The sequence below is a fragment of the Phacochoerus africanus genome, chromosome 9, assembly GCF_016906955.1.
Source record: "Phacochoerus africanus isolate WHEZ1 chromosome 9, ROS_Pafr_v1, whole genome shotgun sequence".
Taxonomy (NCBI): Eukaryota; Metazoa; Chordata; class Mammalia; order Artiodactyla; family Suidae; genus Phacochoerus; species Phacochoerus africanus.
Window position 1 is genome coordinate 79,311,773 of NC_062552.1, and position 15,360 is coordinate 79,327,132.

The 15,360-nt window shown below is 52.7% G+C and overlaps 1 protein-coding gene across 6 annotated transcripts; it reads left to right on the top strand.

The window, feature by feature from the left end:
- Positions 1–1,895: 1,895 nt before the first annotated feature.
- On the top strand, positions 1,896–11,279 carry NDRG2 (NDRG family member 2). Of its 6 annotated transcripts, none has more exons than XM_047795083.1 (17): positions 1,896–2,035; positions 3,650–3,716; positions 4,445–4,525; positions 4,862–4,903; positions 5,297–5,402; positions 5,659–5,779; positions 5,960–6,022; positions 6,971–7,031; positions 7,268–7,354; positions 7,550–7,606; positions 7,783–7,886; positions 8,630–8,674; positions 9,239–9,290; positions 9,547–9,594; positions 9,843–9,878; positions 10,027–10,078; positions 10,289–11,279. In XM_047795083.1, the coding sequence occupies exons 3-17, from the start codon at positions 4,451–4,453 to the stop codon at positions 10,453–10,455; spliced, it is 1,116 nt and encodes a 371-aa protein (XP_047651039.1). In that variant the 5' UTR covers positions 1,896–2,035; positions 3,650–3,716; positions 4,445–4,450; the 3' UTR covers positions 10,456–11,279. The 6 variants fall into 6 exon arrangements, with proteins under 6 accessions (XP_047651039.1, XP_047651038.1, XP_047651041.1 ...); XM_047795082.1 differs by lacking the exon at positions 1,896–2,035 and adding an exon at positions 2,626–2,706; XM_047795084.1 differs by lacking the exon at positions 1,896–2,035 and adding an exon at positions 3,466–3,536.
- The last annotated feature ends 4,081 nt before the right edge of the window (positions 11,280–15,360 follow it).

The following is a 15,360-nucleotide window of genomic DNA, read 5'->3' on the forward strand; positions in this document are numbered from 1 at the left end:
GTTCCCAGCCTGCGGGCTGCAGCCTCCTGGGGCAAGGGTTTCTGAATTACTGCAAGGGCCTCTTGCAATCTATATGTACATAAAAATAAATAATAAGCTTTGCCCATTTGGTATATATGTGAATATCAGAATACTATACATACTTATTTGAAAGTATGTTTTAATTTACGCTTTGTCTCTAGCAGGGGATATTCAAACCATCATTTGGGAGTGGAAATCTCTGATCTCCCACTTGAAAAGAATGGGAAATTATTGCCAAAGTACTTACTGTCTAAACAATCAATCTTACACACACCATTCTTCTTAACTTGTTCTATCTTTATACGTTCTCTCAAAGATTGGATCCCAGGCTTCTAGAGAGGGTATGACTAGACCTCACACTTCTTTGAATTCCATCTATACAGTGGCTTGCACAGAGCAGGTACTTAAAACTGTTGCTTACTGGGAAGTATAGTTTGAAGCTGCTTCTGGCCCAAGACATCTGCGCCAGGCTGAGCCCTTCCCTGACAGGGAGGAGGAACCCCATCTTAGAGCAGAAGCAGCCTGCCTGCAGCAGACTGAGACCCCTAGGCCTTCACCCTAGGAAGCAAACAGATCCCAGTGGAAATTTCCCACCTTCTGCCCGCCCCACGCCCCTGCGTAGGCCCCTTATCAGGTTCCCCCTGAGTCATCCTGACCCAGAGACGAATTTAGATGCTGGAACCTCCAGGTCCTTCCCTCCCCCACTCCAAGTAAGGCTACTTTAGACACATCAGAGGAGGATGCAGGCAGAAGTTCCCCGCTCTAGTCTCTTTTTCTTCCCCAACTCCAGTGGGGGTAGGGAGATCTCTCTCCTGTCCTATACATCTTTATCCATGGTCCTAATTCCACCAGGCTTTTCCTTGTCTGGGAGAGTGTTAAACTCTGGCATCCAGAGGGGAGAGGGGACTAGGCGAGGAGCCAGGGTGCCTTGCTTCTGTGCCAGTTTCTGGGTAAATATTTATGAAGGGTGTGGGGGAAGGGAATGGAGGAAAACTTGGGTGCTCCAAACTGGCGGATATAGGGGGGGTCCTTTAGATTTGGGGGTATTGAAAACTGGGTTTGGTCCTGACCAGTTCTACTCTGGGTCACCTCCTCCCTCTTGGCCCCTCCTTTCCAATTGACTCTGCCAAGTGGGGATGAAAGGGGCATTGATGTTCCTGGGATGGGAGGGGTTTGTGGGTGGTGAGGGGGTGGGGGTGGGGGTGGTTCTCAGGCAGAAGGGGGGAAGGCAATTTGGGGGTCTTGGGGGGGGTAGTCTGAGCTGGTGTTGTAGTTGGCAGCTCCAGTTCCATTGGCCATTGTTCCCAAATGGCCTGGTGCCCAGCCCCCAAAAAGGCAACTCAGGAACCGAGCTGAAGGAGGATGTGGTGGGGACCCCAAGGGGGAGGAGAGCTGGAAGGGGTGCAGGTGGGGAGAAATCCAGTCTGGATTTCCTATTGTTCAAGACAACTTTGAATCCCTTTAGCCACATAATTATCCCATTCCGGGTGGCTTCCCTCTTAGGAGCATGGGGAGGGTGCATCTAAGTGGGAGGAGGGCACGGCAAGTGAGGGGTCCGGGAAGTCAAACCCACCCAGTCCCTGAGACAAGCAGCAGTCAGTCGCTGAAAAACCATCCCCTGGGCAATGCGATTCTGCCTGGCCCAGCTGGTCTCACTCTCCTTCTCTGGGCCAGACTAGAAGGGGTTAGCACTGAAGCCACAGGGTCTCTTGGGTCCCGGCCCGGGACACTGCGTCCTCCCCAAGCCCCTACTCCACCTCCACTGAGTTAACTCCACCCCGAGCCTGTTTACCCAAGAGTCAGAACCCCTGGGGGTCCCTGGCCCCTCCTCCGCCCCCCCCCTCCGGGCCTTGACCCGGGAGTCCCCGTTGGTCATCCTCTCCCCTCCCTCCTGAGATCTCCCTCTATTTATAGCGGCCCCCCGCATTCCCTGCCCCCCCCCCCCTCCGCCTTGTTTTCCAACTTCTCAGGGAGCAGCCGGAGAGCAGGCGTCGGGACACAGCAAAGAGAGGAGGTACCAGGACCTTGGGCGCCCCAGAGCTGGAACTCCTGGGCCCTCCACCCCCCGCCCCACCCCACCGTACCCCACCCCACCCCTCAGTCCGTGCAGTCACACTTTCCCCTCCCAGCGAGCTAGACCTCCGCCTCCTCAGCAGCAATCCCTCCTTAACCTAGCTCTGTTTCCGGGCGGGTGGAGTCGAAATCATGGGTGCCAGCACCCTGGATTCGTCTCACTTCTACCCGTGCCCACCACTGAGTCTGGGGGCGAAGGAAGGCGCCAGGGTGCCACAGGCAGACTCAGGGCACCGGTGGGGGCAGTGTTGAGAGGAGGCGTGGGGATCCCCCTCGGGACTTAGGGATCCCCGCACACCCTACAGCCGCTGCGTTGCAGGGGGTGGGGGGGGGCGGATGTTATGGGGAGCGCGGGAGGAGCTTGGAAGCACCCAGCAGATTGCTTTCTTCGGAGCGTCCCTCGGGCCCCCAGCACAGTCCCTCCCTGGGCAGCAGGCAGCCTCGGGCGGGGTGGGAGGGCGCGTTTACAGGGGGTCTGGGGCGGATCCGCGGGGAGCTGGCGGCCCGTGGGCGGGCTGGGGCGGGCAGGGGGCGGGTCTGTGGGGAGCCCAAGCCGGGGCGGGCCAGAGAGTCAAAGGCAAGTGAAGGTGGAAGCGGCCGCTGCGGCAGCAGGTAGGGGGAAGGGCCGGCGAGGGGCCTCGGGGCCTGGCTGGCGCCAGCGGGGACCTTGGGACAGTTTGATCCCAATCCCTTGGAGCTGAAGGCTCGCGGGAAGGGGCCCGCGAGGAGGGCCGCTGGGCCGCTGCGCACAAAGGCGGAGGCTCCGCGGGCTGCAGGGCGTGTTTGGGGCGTGCGCGAGACTGTGTCCAGGGTACAGGGCGCTCAGCGCCAGGCGCGCGAGCGTGTCAGTCCCCACGCGGACGAGCACGGAAGGGACAGGTCCCTGAGGGCTGGGCCCAGGCAGTCCCATCCGACCTGCCCATCCCTTCCCAGCTGGTGCTCGACCCTTGTCGTTGGGGGAGGCTGGGAAAAGATTGTGGGAATATCCCTCTCCCCACACCCCCTTAAACTAAACTGGTGGGACCCACACCGAGACTGGGCGGCGGAGAAAAGCGACCGCATAAGGTTTAAACAAACAAAAATTTTAATGGTGGAACCAGTCGTGCTCTGCTACCCTCATTTTGCTTGAGAGCTGTCAAAACTTGGGGATCTCCTAGTCCAGACTAGTTTGCAAATAAGAAATTGAGGGCAAGAACAGTGACAGATTGAGCCAAGGTCACACTGGTAGAGGCAGAGCCGGGACTAGAATCCAGAGGTTCTGACACTAGCCATGCTCTTTCCTCCACATCAGCACTTCCTTTTCTCCTCCCCGCCCCCCAACCCCTTCCAGCCTGAACTGATACCTGCTCTCTGTGTTGCCCCGTAGGCCCCTCCAGCTATTGATTCTAGTGAAAGCCTAGAGAAGGCTTGTTCACTGGACTCAGGGGTACAGATTAGGGCAGGTTAGTGACCGGGCAAGGGTTGGTGACCCAGTCGTCCAGATCTTGGCTTTCTGTCCCTAAAAGACCCAGAGTCTGTCTCCCATGTCATTCACCTCATTGCCTTGTTTTCTCAGACCCCTGAGCCAGGAGGAGTGAGAACCCTGACCCCTAACCCCACTGCGTCCAGCCAATAGGAGTCCAGTAAGTGACCCCACCCCCAGGCTGCAGGCCCTTCACTGTGCTGGTCTGCACAGGTGCTCCCCTCCTCACCCGGCAACCGCCAAAAATTGAACATATGTTAACTTCTTTGCAGTCAAGAGGAAGCATCTTGGGAGGAAGGGAGGCATTGGATCAGCTAGACACAGACGTACCTTGTCCTACTTTTCTTGTCTTCCCCCCTCCCCCTCTTAATCATGTTTCTCAGATCATTTTTAGCCCCTCTCCTTTGAGCTGCTGACCTTGGGACTTTAGTTGAAGGTCACATTCAATGGTGAACTTTTACTACTCATCCCTTAGTATCTTTAGAGTACCCAGTCACTATTTTCACCCCCTACCAAACTAGAAGTATGGGGTGGCCCCTAAATATAGTCTGAAAACCCCCACACACAGCTGCATTGCTGCCCAACCCCCATTATTTCCATCCAGGATGGGGAGGAGGCTCTGGAGGTGTGGGTGTTGAGGGGTGCTGGGGATGGCCAATCTGAGGGGAAGTGGTACCCTGATTTCTCTTCCACAAGCCCTCTCCCCCAGCAGCCTGGTTCCAGCGCTGGGGGCAGGCAAGCCTCTCGGTGTGTCCTGGAGAGGTCCTTGGCTCCCGGGGCCCTCTGCACACTGCTTTGTCCAGTGCTGAGAGAGGAAGCCAGGCGTTGGAGGAGGTGTGGCAGTGTGGGGGCAGCCTCCGCAGTCTCCGTGTTTCCTCACCCTGCCAGGCCACCATGGCGGAGCTGCAGGAGGTGCAGATCACGGAGGAGAAACCGCTGTTGCCAGGGCAGACACCCGAGTTGGCCAAGGTTATCCGAGACCCTCTGACTCCCAGGCCCGAATTCCAGAACTCCAGGCATCCCCCCACTTCTTGCCTTCCCAAATTCATGACCTCATTCTAACCCGCACCCCTACTTTCTCCACATCTACCTGTGTTTCTCTCCCCATACACCACACCGAGAGCCCAGGCTTTCGTCCTGTCACTACACTAACTTTCATCCTCTCCATGTCTCTTTTTGTCAACCTTTTTCTGTCTTTGGTCTCTTTTGGTCTCTCTACCTACCTCTCTTTATCTGTATCTGTCTCTCCATCTGTGACCCTACGTGGCTGTGTGTCTCTGTGTGTATCTGTGTGTCTCTCTCCAGGAGGCTGAGTTAGCTGCCCGAATCCTCCTGGACCAGGGACAGGTAACCAGCTTGGGGCAGCTCCAGGTGGGAGGAGGGGCTCTCCCCAGGAAGGAGAGGGCCCCTACCCGGCTCTTGGCTTTTCCATCTCTTCGCTTCCTCTCCTTTTCCAGTCCTCTCCTGTCCCCGTCGCTCCCCTTACCTTCCTTTCTCCTCCCTACGCAGAGTTCCCTGATGCTCTCCAATCTTTCATTATGCTTTTCCACCCTCAAAATCATCCTCCAGTGTCATATCTACCTAAACTAAATTCTTGCTGATGCTATTTCTAAATCTTGGGTCCCATCGCCTCTCTTTGCCCCTCCCCCACCTTAAAGCCCCAACTTTTGTGGAGGTTCCTCTTCTGCCTCTTTTCTTCTCAGCCTAAATCCTACCTGATGGTGACCTCTTTTCCTGCAGACTCACAGTGTGGAGACACCTTATGGCTCTGTCACTTTTACTGTCTATGGCACCCCCAAGCCCAAACGCCCAGCGATACTCACCTACCATGATGTGGGACTCAACTGTAAGGGCCTTCACCTTCCCCTTCCATTTCTTTCTGGGAAGAGGCCTGGAGGGGGGTGCGGTTAACCCTGGTGTGGAAAAAAAAAAAAACTAAAGCAAACAACCCTGGTGTGAGAAGAAGGGTCAGGAAGGGAGCCACGTGGCATGTCAAGTTCTCTCCTAGTCTGACTGTGGTGGGAGAGGAAGAGGGTGGGTTGTGACTTGGGGACATTTCTCCTGTCTGATTCTACTATTGGGGTCATGGGGATTCTCTTTAGATAAATCCTGTTTCCAGCCGCTGTTTCAGTTTGGGGATATGCAAGAAATCATTCAGAACTTTGTGCGGGTCCATGTGGATGCCCCTGGGATGGAAGAGGGGGCTCCCGTGTTCCCTTTGGGGTGAGAACTAGCTCCTTCCCTCCTCTTCAGACTGTGAGGCCCACGACAGGTGTGACCTGGGGGTTGGACCAGGGGAGGAGGGAAGGGAGTGGTGGTGATTCTGGGAGAGGATGAGGAGGACACTGAGGTGGGGGCCTGGGGGAAGGTTGGTATTTTCCTTAACATTGCTTTCCTCCCCAGATATCAGTACCCGTCTCTGGACCAGCTTGCAGACATGATCCCGTGCATCCTACAGTACTTAAAGTGAGAGGCTTGGGGGCCCCTCCAAGCCAGAGTTCTCTCTCTAGCACAGGGTGGCCCTTAGAACTCCTGTGCCCACCCAGGCTCTGGGTGAATTCTGTCTGGCCTAGATATACCCTCCCTCCTCCATGCCCCCACCTGATTGTCAGAGGAAGCAGGTGGATTTGGAAAACTCTTGAGTCAGCGGAGTAGCCCTAAGGGACAGAGGAGAGGAAGAGGAAGCTGGGTGCGTGGCCCTGCCTTAGGCTGAGGAGGGACTTCTCTGATCTGGAAGCTAGAGAAGAGGAGGGGGGCGACATGGTCCGGGAGGGACCAGACAGACCTGTCTTTCCCTCCCACTCCCTCTACCTCCTCCAAACACACACCTGGTGCACTGGGTGCCCGCCCTGCATCTAAGAGGAGTGGGAGAAGGAAGAGAAAGCTGGGCGAGGCCTCGGTTGTGCACACTGAGTGTTGCACGATGCCTGGGCTCTGTCTTTGGCTTGGCTTTTTCTGGGCACCGGGGCCCTGGGCAGCTCTGGTTCACCTCTTTGGCTCTCTTCCCCACTATGCTTCCTGTTGTTCACTAAGTTGTATCTGTTTTTAACATCTTGCTTCAAGTTCCCTTCTTCCCAGTTCCTCTAGAGGAATCAGGAACTAAAAGAGAACAAGTTGAACTAGCTCCTGAAAGTTGAGAATGGACAAAGAACTATGTAGGAAACAGTGTCTGATTGGTCAGCGGATGGATATTCATTTTCGGGACACTCACTCTCCTAGAGGGGAAAGACTTTGGAGACCTACACGGACCACCAGCGTCCATTTTTAGCTTCTTGGCACCTTCTTTTGAGGCATCCCCCAAAGGAAGGTCCCTTTCTGTCCTTTGTGTCCGAGGCCTTAGGAAGGAGGGTGAGGAGTTTGGAGAGTCAGAGTTTGGGACACCAGGACCCATTAGGCCCCCATTTCCTTTCACAGTTTCTCCTCAATAATTGGAATTGGTGTTGGAGCTGGAGCCTACGTCCTCTCTCGATATGCTGTAAGAAATAAAAACCCCCAGACGAGGGAAAGACGGGTCCAAGACCTAGGCAGAGCAAGTAGGAGAGTATTATTTATCAGCGTGTGCTTGGGGGGAAGTTGGGGGGTAATGGGAGGGGCAGACAGGCCCCATGGACCGTGGAGTGGGTGGAGCTCAGCCTGGAGTGGGTGGAGCTTAGCCCAGAGGGGATAAAGCCATGCCTGCCTTTGACTACCCTCCCTTCTGCTGCCCCCCAGCTTAGTCACCCGGATACTGTGGAGGGTCTCGTCCTCATCAACATCGATCCCAATGCCAAGGGCTGGATGGACTGGGCAGCCCACAAGGTTTGGAGGGGCCTGTGTGCTGAGATCCAGGGCGGGCTTCCCCTTATATGGGTCCATTTAGGCCCTACCAGCAGAATGGATCAGCCTGTGAGCTTCAAGAGGCGGGGGACGGAACAGGAAAGAAGCTGTGTCCCTTTGCTTGGGTCTCTTCTCCTGATAATGTCCTGAGCTTTCTCACCTGCCTTTTCCTCTTAGCTAACAGGCCTCACCTCTTCCATTTCGGAGATGATCCTTGGGCATCTTTTCAGCCAGGTAAGTGGTTGTGGAAAACAAAAGAAGTAGAGGTGACCAGCAGGGCCTGGAATACTTGGGGATGACTTCCTTACCTGGTCCAGCATCTGGGGAGGGAAGGAGGCTTGACTCTTCACATCTAGTAACTGACGACTTCTCGTCCCCGCCCTAATTTTTTTCCCTCTTCTTTCCTTCAGGAAGAGCTGTCTGGAAATTCCGAGTTAATACAAAAGTATAGAAATATCATTACACATGCCCCCAACCTGGCAAACATTGAATTGTACTGGAACAGCTACAACAAGTGAGTGGTTGGAGTTCCTGTTGTGGCTCAGCAGGTTAAGAACCCAACCAGTATCCATGAGAATGGGGGTTCGATCCCCTGGCTTTGCTTCGTGGGTTAAGGATCCGGTGTTGCTGTGAGCTGTGGTGTAGGGCGCAGACTCGGCTCGGATCCCACATTGCTGGGGCTGTGGTGTAGATGTGCTGTGGTGTAGCTCCAGTTTGACCCCTAGCCTGGGAATTTCCCTGTGCTGCAAGTGCAGCCCTAAAAAGAAAATTCAACAAACAACTAAAAAACCCCTTAGTGTGTGGGCTTGTAAAAGAAATATAGAAGCAGCGAGGGGTGGAGGAGTCACGGGGAGTCGCCGGGGAGGAGAGAAAGATGGGAAGCAGGCCATGCAAGGTGGAGGCTTTGCTGTGCAGCTGGGGCAGCTGTGGTGCAGACCCAGTGGGAAACGTGAGGAGCCAGCCCCCTCTCTCCTGTTACCTCCTTAGATTTTTGCATTCCCAGGAGTAAGATGATCTCGTGCCCTTGTGCCCTTCGTCCCCTTTACTGCCCCCTGACCAGGGACCTCAGGCACAAATGACCACAGGGCTCATGCTTCAGGCCTGCCTGCCACCTTCTCCTTCAGTCCCCACTTAAAAATCACCAATATTCGATTCTAATTTTGGGGAGGGAGATGGCTCCTCATAGGGCAGCTGGATTCTATCTGGATGGATAACACTGCTCACCTAAAACTCCTACTCTTTTTAAACCCTCTTTAGCCGCCGAGACCTGAACTTTGAGCGCGGAGGTGATGTCACTCTCAAGTAAGACTTTAAGGGGTAAAGCTTGGCCTCTTTCCCTGGATCTTCCCCAGGTGCTTATGTTCTATTCACTGACCCACTGCCAGTGTCTCTTGTTGGCCATTCCCACAGAGAAGCCAAGACTGAAAATGTCTGCTGGTGCACTGCAGATAGGTCAGCCTCATTCGGCATGAGTCAGAAAGAAATCTGGAGTTCCCGATGTGGCTCAGTGGGTTAAAGATCCAACAATGCTGTGGCTGTGGCATAGGCCGGCAGCTCTGCAGCTCCGATTCAGCCCCTGGTCTGGGAACTTCCATATGCCGCAGGTGCAGCCCTAAAAAGAAAAAAAAAAATCCCCCCAAAAGAAGGGGAGTCTTTTGCCAAGGGGTTTTCTTGTCACCTCCCACCTTATCCTATTTAGCACATCACCACCCATTAGGTCTTCCCTGTTTGAACCCTCTTGGGATTGGCGGGGTTCAGAAGGCTGTTTCCTCTTTGGAGCCAACATTTTCCAGGTATTCTTCTGGGAAGAGGTGGGGGAGGGACTGCGAGGGGCTCACCGCCTGCTCCCCAACACTGTGCCTCTAGGTGCCCTGTGATGCTGGTGGTAGGAGACCAAGCACCCCATGAAGATGCAGTGGTCAGTAGAGAATTTGGGGGTGGAAGAGGGAGGGTTGGAGTTCTAGGGGGGCAGTCAGAGGGCTAGCTTGGCAAGAGGCAAGCTCTGTTTGGGACAGGAAGAGCAACTTTGGGACCCAAGAGGTTGATTCCTAGTAAGAAAGAAATGGATAGGGGGCTGATAAGAGAGGAAACTGGGGACTGGGTCTCTGAGTCCCTTAGTTAGGAGGGGCCGAAGGGAATGTGATCTTATTCATTCAGTCTCCTACTTACTGCAGGTGGAATGCAACTCAAAACTGGACCCCACCCAGACTTCTTTCCTCAAGGTCAGTAACCCTACTCCACACGAAGCCTGATTCCTGGCCCCCTGTCCAGAGCCATATTCTTTAGATTCAGATGCAAGTCTTCCAGGGACCTGCATGGAAGCAAGTGGGCAGGTGGAGTGAAAAAAACAAGAAACACCTTACAGGCCTGGAGTGGGGAACCTAGGGAAGAGAGATCCTTTTCTACCTCTCAGCATGGCTCATTTTTTAATGTGTGCATCACTTTGTCTGCATGGTTCTCTCCTGAACAGATGGCTGATTCTGGAGGTCAGCCGCAGCTGACTCAGGTGAGTACCTCTGTCATCCGCGGGATGGGATGCTAGTGGCTCTGAACTATATCCCCTTTGCCACACACTCCATCTGCCATGGCCTTAGGCTCCAGCTCAGCTTCTCACCTCATCCTGCTGTCTCCCTCTCTTCATTTTACTTCCACAGCCAGGCAAACTGACCGAGGCCTTCAAGTACTTCCTGCAGGGCATGGGCTATAGTGAGTATGGGGGTCAGAGGATGCCACGAGGACCAGGGGTTGCTGCAAGGAGGAGGGATGGGCACCGCAAGGGGAGGAACCATTTTAGGCGAATTCCTAGACTTACCACCATCTGCTAAATCAAGCTCATTGACCCCTGGCCCCACTTTGAGTTGCGAGCCGCTCTTCCCCCCACCTCTCTGACTGTCTGCTTGTCCTCTGTCTTCACAGTGGCCTCCTCCTGCATGACTCGCCTATCCCGGTCTCGCACAGCCTCCCTGACCAGCGCAGCCTCCATTGATGGCAACCGGTCCCGCTCTCGCACCTTGTCCCAGAGCAGCGAGTCTGGGACTCTTCCTTCAGGGCCCCCGGGGCACACCATGGAGGTCTCCTGTTGAATGACCCTTGTTGCCCTGGTGTGGGACCCAGCCCTCACCTCCCCCAGCACTAACCTGGGAGGTGCCTAGGGCGCTGGGCCAGAGGGAGCAAGGGAAGATGGGCAAATCATGTGGGGAGATGACCTTGATCTCTGATTGCTACCCTAACCTTGACCTCTAACCTGTGATTCCCCTCAGCTCCTGGGAGAGATGTCCTAATATTTCTTAGGGACCCAGGCCCCTAAATGATCCCTCTCCTTCATCTTGGTGTTAAGGCGGAGAAGGCACGTATCTCTTCTCCCTAATCTAGGTGTCTGTCGCTAAGGGATAAGGGGTTGCTGTAGTTGTCCGTGGTGCCTCCACTGGACGCTCTCTCCTTATCCCATATCGCAAGGGTAGGGGGCTTGGGGCTGGCACCACTCACCAAAGCTGATAGGGCTTCTCATGAACCCTTCAGACCTCTGAAGGGTATGGGCCTACACGAATGTGTGCCGGGGAGACTTGCTGCTGGCTTAGTGGTCCTCAGGATGTGACAGAAACATTCGGTGTGGAAATGGAAGTTGGAATGGGAGGTGGTGGGCAGTGAACAAGTGTGAGGGAAGGATTGGAGCTGGGCAGTAGGAAGGGGCCTGGGGCCATTGGCTGCACTAACTTTGGTAGCTGCCTAGACAGTGTGTGTCTAGAGTGGGAGGGGGGAGGGAGCCAAGCTGGGCAGTGCTGCTTGGGGCTTGGCATAGGGGTGGGAAGGGCTGCCTTGGGGCTCTGACCACAGTGTGTTATGTGTGGGGGGTGCCCTCCTGTCTCCCACAGTGTCTGCTGTAACAATAAACTGTAGCGGAATCTGAGCACTATTCTTCTTCTTTGTCTGAGTGTGCCCGCCTCCTTTCTTGCCCTCTCCCTGCCCAGCTCTCACATTCTCCTCTCGAAGTAACAAAAACTACAGGAGAGGGTTTATATAGCATAGACATGTCACAGAATGAGACTACATGGTCACTGGTCCCCAGTAGAATGGTATTATCTTTGAGAGTTCCCATTGTGTTGCAGCAGAAACAAATCTGACTAGGAACCATGAGGTTGTGGGTTTGATCCCTGGCCTCGCTCAGTGGGTTAAGGATCTGGTGTTGCTGTGGTGTAAGTTGCAGATGTGGCTCAGATTCTGCATTGCTGTGGTTGTGGCATACACCAGCAGCTGTAGCTCCAATTTGACCCCTAGCCTGGGAACTTCCATATACTGTGGGTGCATCCCTAAAAAGCAAAACCAAAAAAAAAAAAAAAAAGAATGGTATTATCCTTGATATTGATAGTATTTTCAAGTTTGGGAAGGGAGGAGCTACTCAGATGTTCCTTAGGAAGACTTCCTTAGGAGATTTCTGTATCAGCGGAATGGACCATTGAGAAACGCCATATGGCATTTCAGAGATGGCATCAACATCATGATCTCAAAGGAGGAAGTGCAGAAAGCTGACTAACATGTCCAAGCACAACTTAGAACCATTTTCTGGCAGGACCCTCCTTAGGGTCACCTAGATAACATTTTTTTTTTTAAGGTCAAACCCATGATCTATGGAATTTCGCCTACGGACTGAATCTGAGCCACAGCTGCAGCGATGCCAGATCCTTTAACCCACTGTGGTGGGCAGGGGATCAAACCCGCATTTCGGCAGCAACCCTAGTGGCTAGGGTCAGATTCTTAGCCCAATGGGCCACAGCAGGGACTCCCATAGATGCCATTTTAGATGGTTGAATACAGTCCGTGGACCAGACCCTCATGCAGTTACTAGAATGTTTGGGTTGCTTATAGTTGATACAAATTCTGTGCCTTCAGAAGAATCACAGCAAAAAGGATTTCCTCTCTGGAATTTCTCCTCCCCTATGAATCCAAGAATTCAGGGAGTTAATTAGATTATGTTTGTGGTTCTCTGGGAAGCTTTTCAACAAGTATGAGCAATAATCATCAAGAGGACTTTAGATATTTTGTGGCTGTTGTAGGCTGATTCTTGGGGCTCTTGGGGCATAGGAAGTCCAAATGAGAAGGCACCATATAGTGTTACTGGCAAGAGGACTGTCGATGGAGTATTCCAAGGTCATTTGCTAGATTATAGAACCCCCTCAGGCAATTATACTTCCCTCTGCGGAACTGAGCTGAGGACAAATGCAGGTTGGTGTCTGGTGCTGACACAGTGGCATAGAACTGGGGCATCGAATGTGTTCCTGCATCTTGAGCAGTTCCTCACTCTCTCTCCCAGGACCAAGTCTATTTTAAATGCCCTAGGCCAGGATCAGAAGAGGGCAGTATTAGGTGACCAGCTGGGTTACAGAGCTAGCTACTGATGGCAAGGTATTGGGTAACCACACACAGGGCAGGTAGCAAAGAGTGCTTAAATGCCATGCTAAAGAAAAGAAATAGCATAATGGGAATCATTGGACCAATCAGCTCCTAGATAAACAAAATGTGAGGAAAAGGCAAAGAATTCTAACCCGTGTCAGCCTTGACTGGCAATTTCTGCTGATGTTTGTTACAGAAAGGAGGGCAGGTCGTCTCAGTACATTTACCTACAAAGATAATACTGTTGGCAGGGTGATCTTCGGAAGTGGGAGCAAATTATATCTGTGTGTACTCATGAGAGAGCTTGTGCATGTATCTGTCATGGAGGTGGTGTGTGAAGTGAATGGTGGCTGTGTGTGTTCCTCTCCAACAGATGTCTCTGTATCTATAAGAAACCCAAGAGTTAGGTAGAGGGAGAGATGCTGTCTGCTGGGAGCAAGGGAGAAGGGCTTTGCTGTCCTTGACTGACCTCTCTGCTTTGTTGGTCCTGCACACTCTGGGTTAGCCCATGGGGACATAGTGCCCTCCTGTGGTGGATATGGTTCTTCCTAACTTTTCCCAGCTCCAAGTCCCTTCCTAAACCCCTCATTGTTCTTTGTGATTCTAGCTGTAGCTATGTAGAAGGGCCTGATACCACCATCAGCAGTGATCTGTGTCAGCAGTGATCTGTGGCTCCCGCCCATTCTCGAGATTGGAACTCAGAGGATTGGAGGCGAAGTGGGGTGACTTCACAGAAGCTCAACCGCAAATGACCTCCTTTTTGTCTCTGCTTCAGGCTTTGGACTCTGTTTCTCTCTTCCTTTCATTCTCAGGGAATATTTCCCTAACTTTAGGGACAGAAGCCCAAGATAGCTGAGCAAACAAGCCATGGGAGGTGAATTAAAACTAGAAGAACAGGAGTTCCCGTTGTAGCTCAGCAGATTAAGAATCCGACTAGTACCGATGAGGATGTGGGTTCAATTCCTGGCCTCGCTTAGTGGGTTAAGGATCAGGCATTGCCATGAGCTGTGGCATACATTGCAGATCCTACTCGGATCTCGATCCCGAGTTGCTGTGGCTGTGGTGTAAGCTGGCAGCTGCAGGTTCTATTCTGTCCCTAGCCTGGGAACCTCCATATGCCATGGGTGCGGTCCTAAAAAGCAAAACAAACAAACAAAACAAAACACCAACTAGAAGTGATGAGAGCCTTGTGGTGTCAGTCTGAAAATTCTGGAACTGGTAAAAAGACATGAAAGGGTGATTCTCTAAAGGAGCATTCAAAACAGCAAAACTGCAGTAGGAGGGTTAGATGGTAAGTTTCAGAGAGTCCTCCTCTGAAAGGAAAACGCCAGAGTGGGAGGCGCCACTTTTCTAGAGAGATTTCTGGACTAACTGGAAAATGAGAGTCAATTCTGAGCAGAGGCCAGGGGTGTGGTCAGGGTAAACGGTTTCTGGAGTTTAAGGCGTTTACACCCTCTCTCCTCACCAGCATCGGAATTCCCCAAGTTGGATAAACATACAGTAAGAGTAGAATGCTTTCTGTTTTTGATATTCAACAAGTCTAAAGATAGTAACTCAGAACAAGATTGAAATGAAAAAGAAATAATTGACAACTGGTGTCTTTAAGCATCTCCTCAGACTGGGATGTGCGTGTAAACCCTGTATGTACCCCTTTTGCTTCACTTTTCCTAGTGGCTGTGGGTTCCTCCCTCAGGTCAGTGGGGGGAATGTGAGAGTGTCTGTTTAGTTGGGACACTAACATGTACCAACCCACTCCAATTCTGACAACCATTTCTTTCTTTTTTTCACTTTTTAAATTTTATTTTATTTTTGGTCTTTTGTCTTTCTAGGGCTGCACCCACGGCATATGGAGGTTCCCAGGTTAGGGGTCGAATCAGAGCTGTAGCTGCTGGCTCATGCCACAGCCATAGCAATGCCGGATCTGAGCTGTGTCTGCGACCTACACCACAGCTCACAACAGCGCCAGATCCTTAACCCACTGAGCAAGGCCAGGGATCCAACCTGCATCCTCATGGATGCTACTTGGGTTTGTTAACCACCAAGCCATGATGGGAACTCCTTTTCACTCTTTTTGTTTTGTTTTGTTTCTTTCTTTTTTCCCAGGCTAGGGAGTTGAATCAGAGCTGCAGCTCCCGGCCTATGTCACAGCCACAGCAACGAGGGGTCCGAGCTGCATCTGTGACCTATGCCACAGCTCATGGCAATGGCGAGATCCTTAACCCACTGAGTGAGGCCAGGGATCAAACCCGCATCCTCATGGATACTATGTCAGGTTCTTAATCCACTGAACCGCAACAGGAACTCCCTGGCAGCTGTTTCTTGTACTCTATCACCTAGAGTCAGGACCAAGGGACCATTTCCTCTGGAGAAAGAGGTAATACACTGGAAAACTGTCCTTCGGGGGAAGGCCAAGTGGCATGAATTTTCTCACAAATTAATCTGGAGCTCTTTGGTTTTTGTTCCTGAGCATATCTTGTTCATGTGTGTTGGTCTCTGACTGGCCTCCCACCCTATTCTAGGGTATTCACTGAACTCCGGTTTCTCTTTGATGCTGTTCCCCATCTGCCTTTCTTCACAAATTATCACCTTATAATTGCAAT

Coding starts and splice junctions, on each gene's coding strand:
- NDRG2 (XM_047795083.1), top strand. CDS start 4,451: ATGGCGGAGCTGCAGGAGGTGCAGATCACGGAGGAGAAACCGCTGTTG. Junction 8,675..9,238: donor GGAGGTGATGTCACTCTCAA/GTAAGACTTTAA, acceptor CTGTGCCTCTAG/GTGCCCTGTGATGCTGGTGG. Junction 10,079..10,288: donor CCTGCAGGGCATGGGCTATA/GTGAGTATGGGG, acceptor CTGTCTTCACAG/TGGCCTCCTCCTGCATGACT.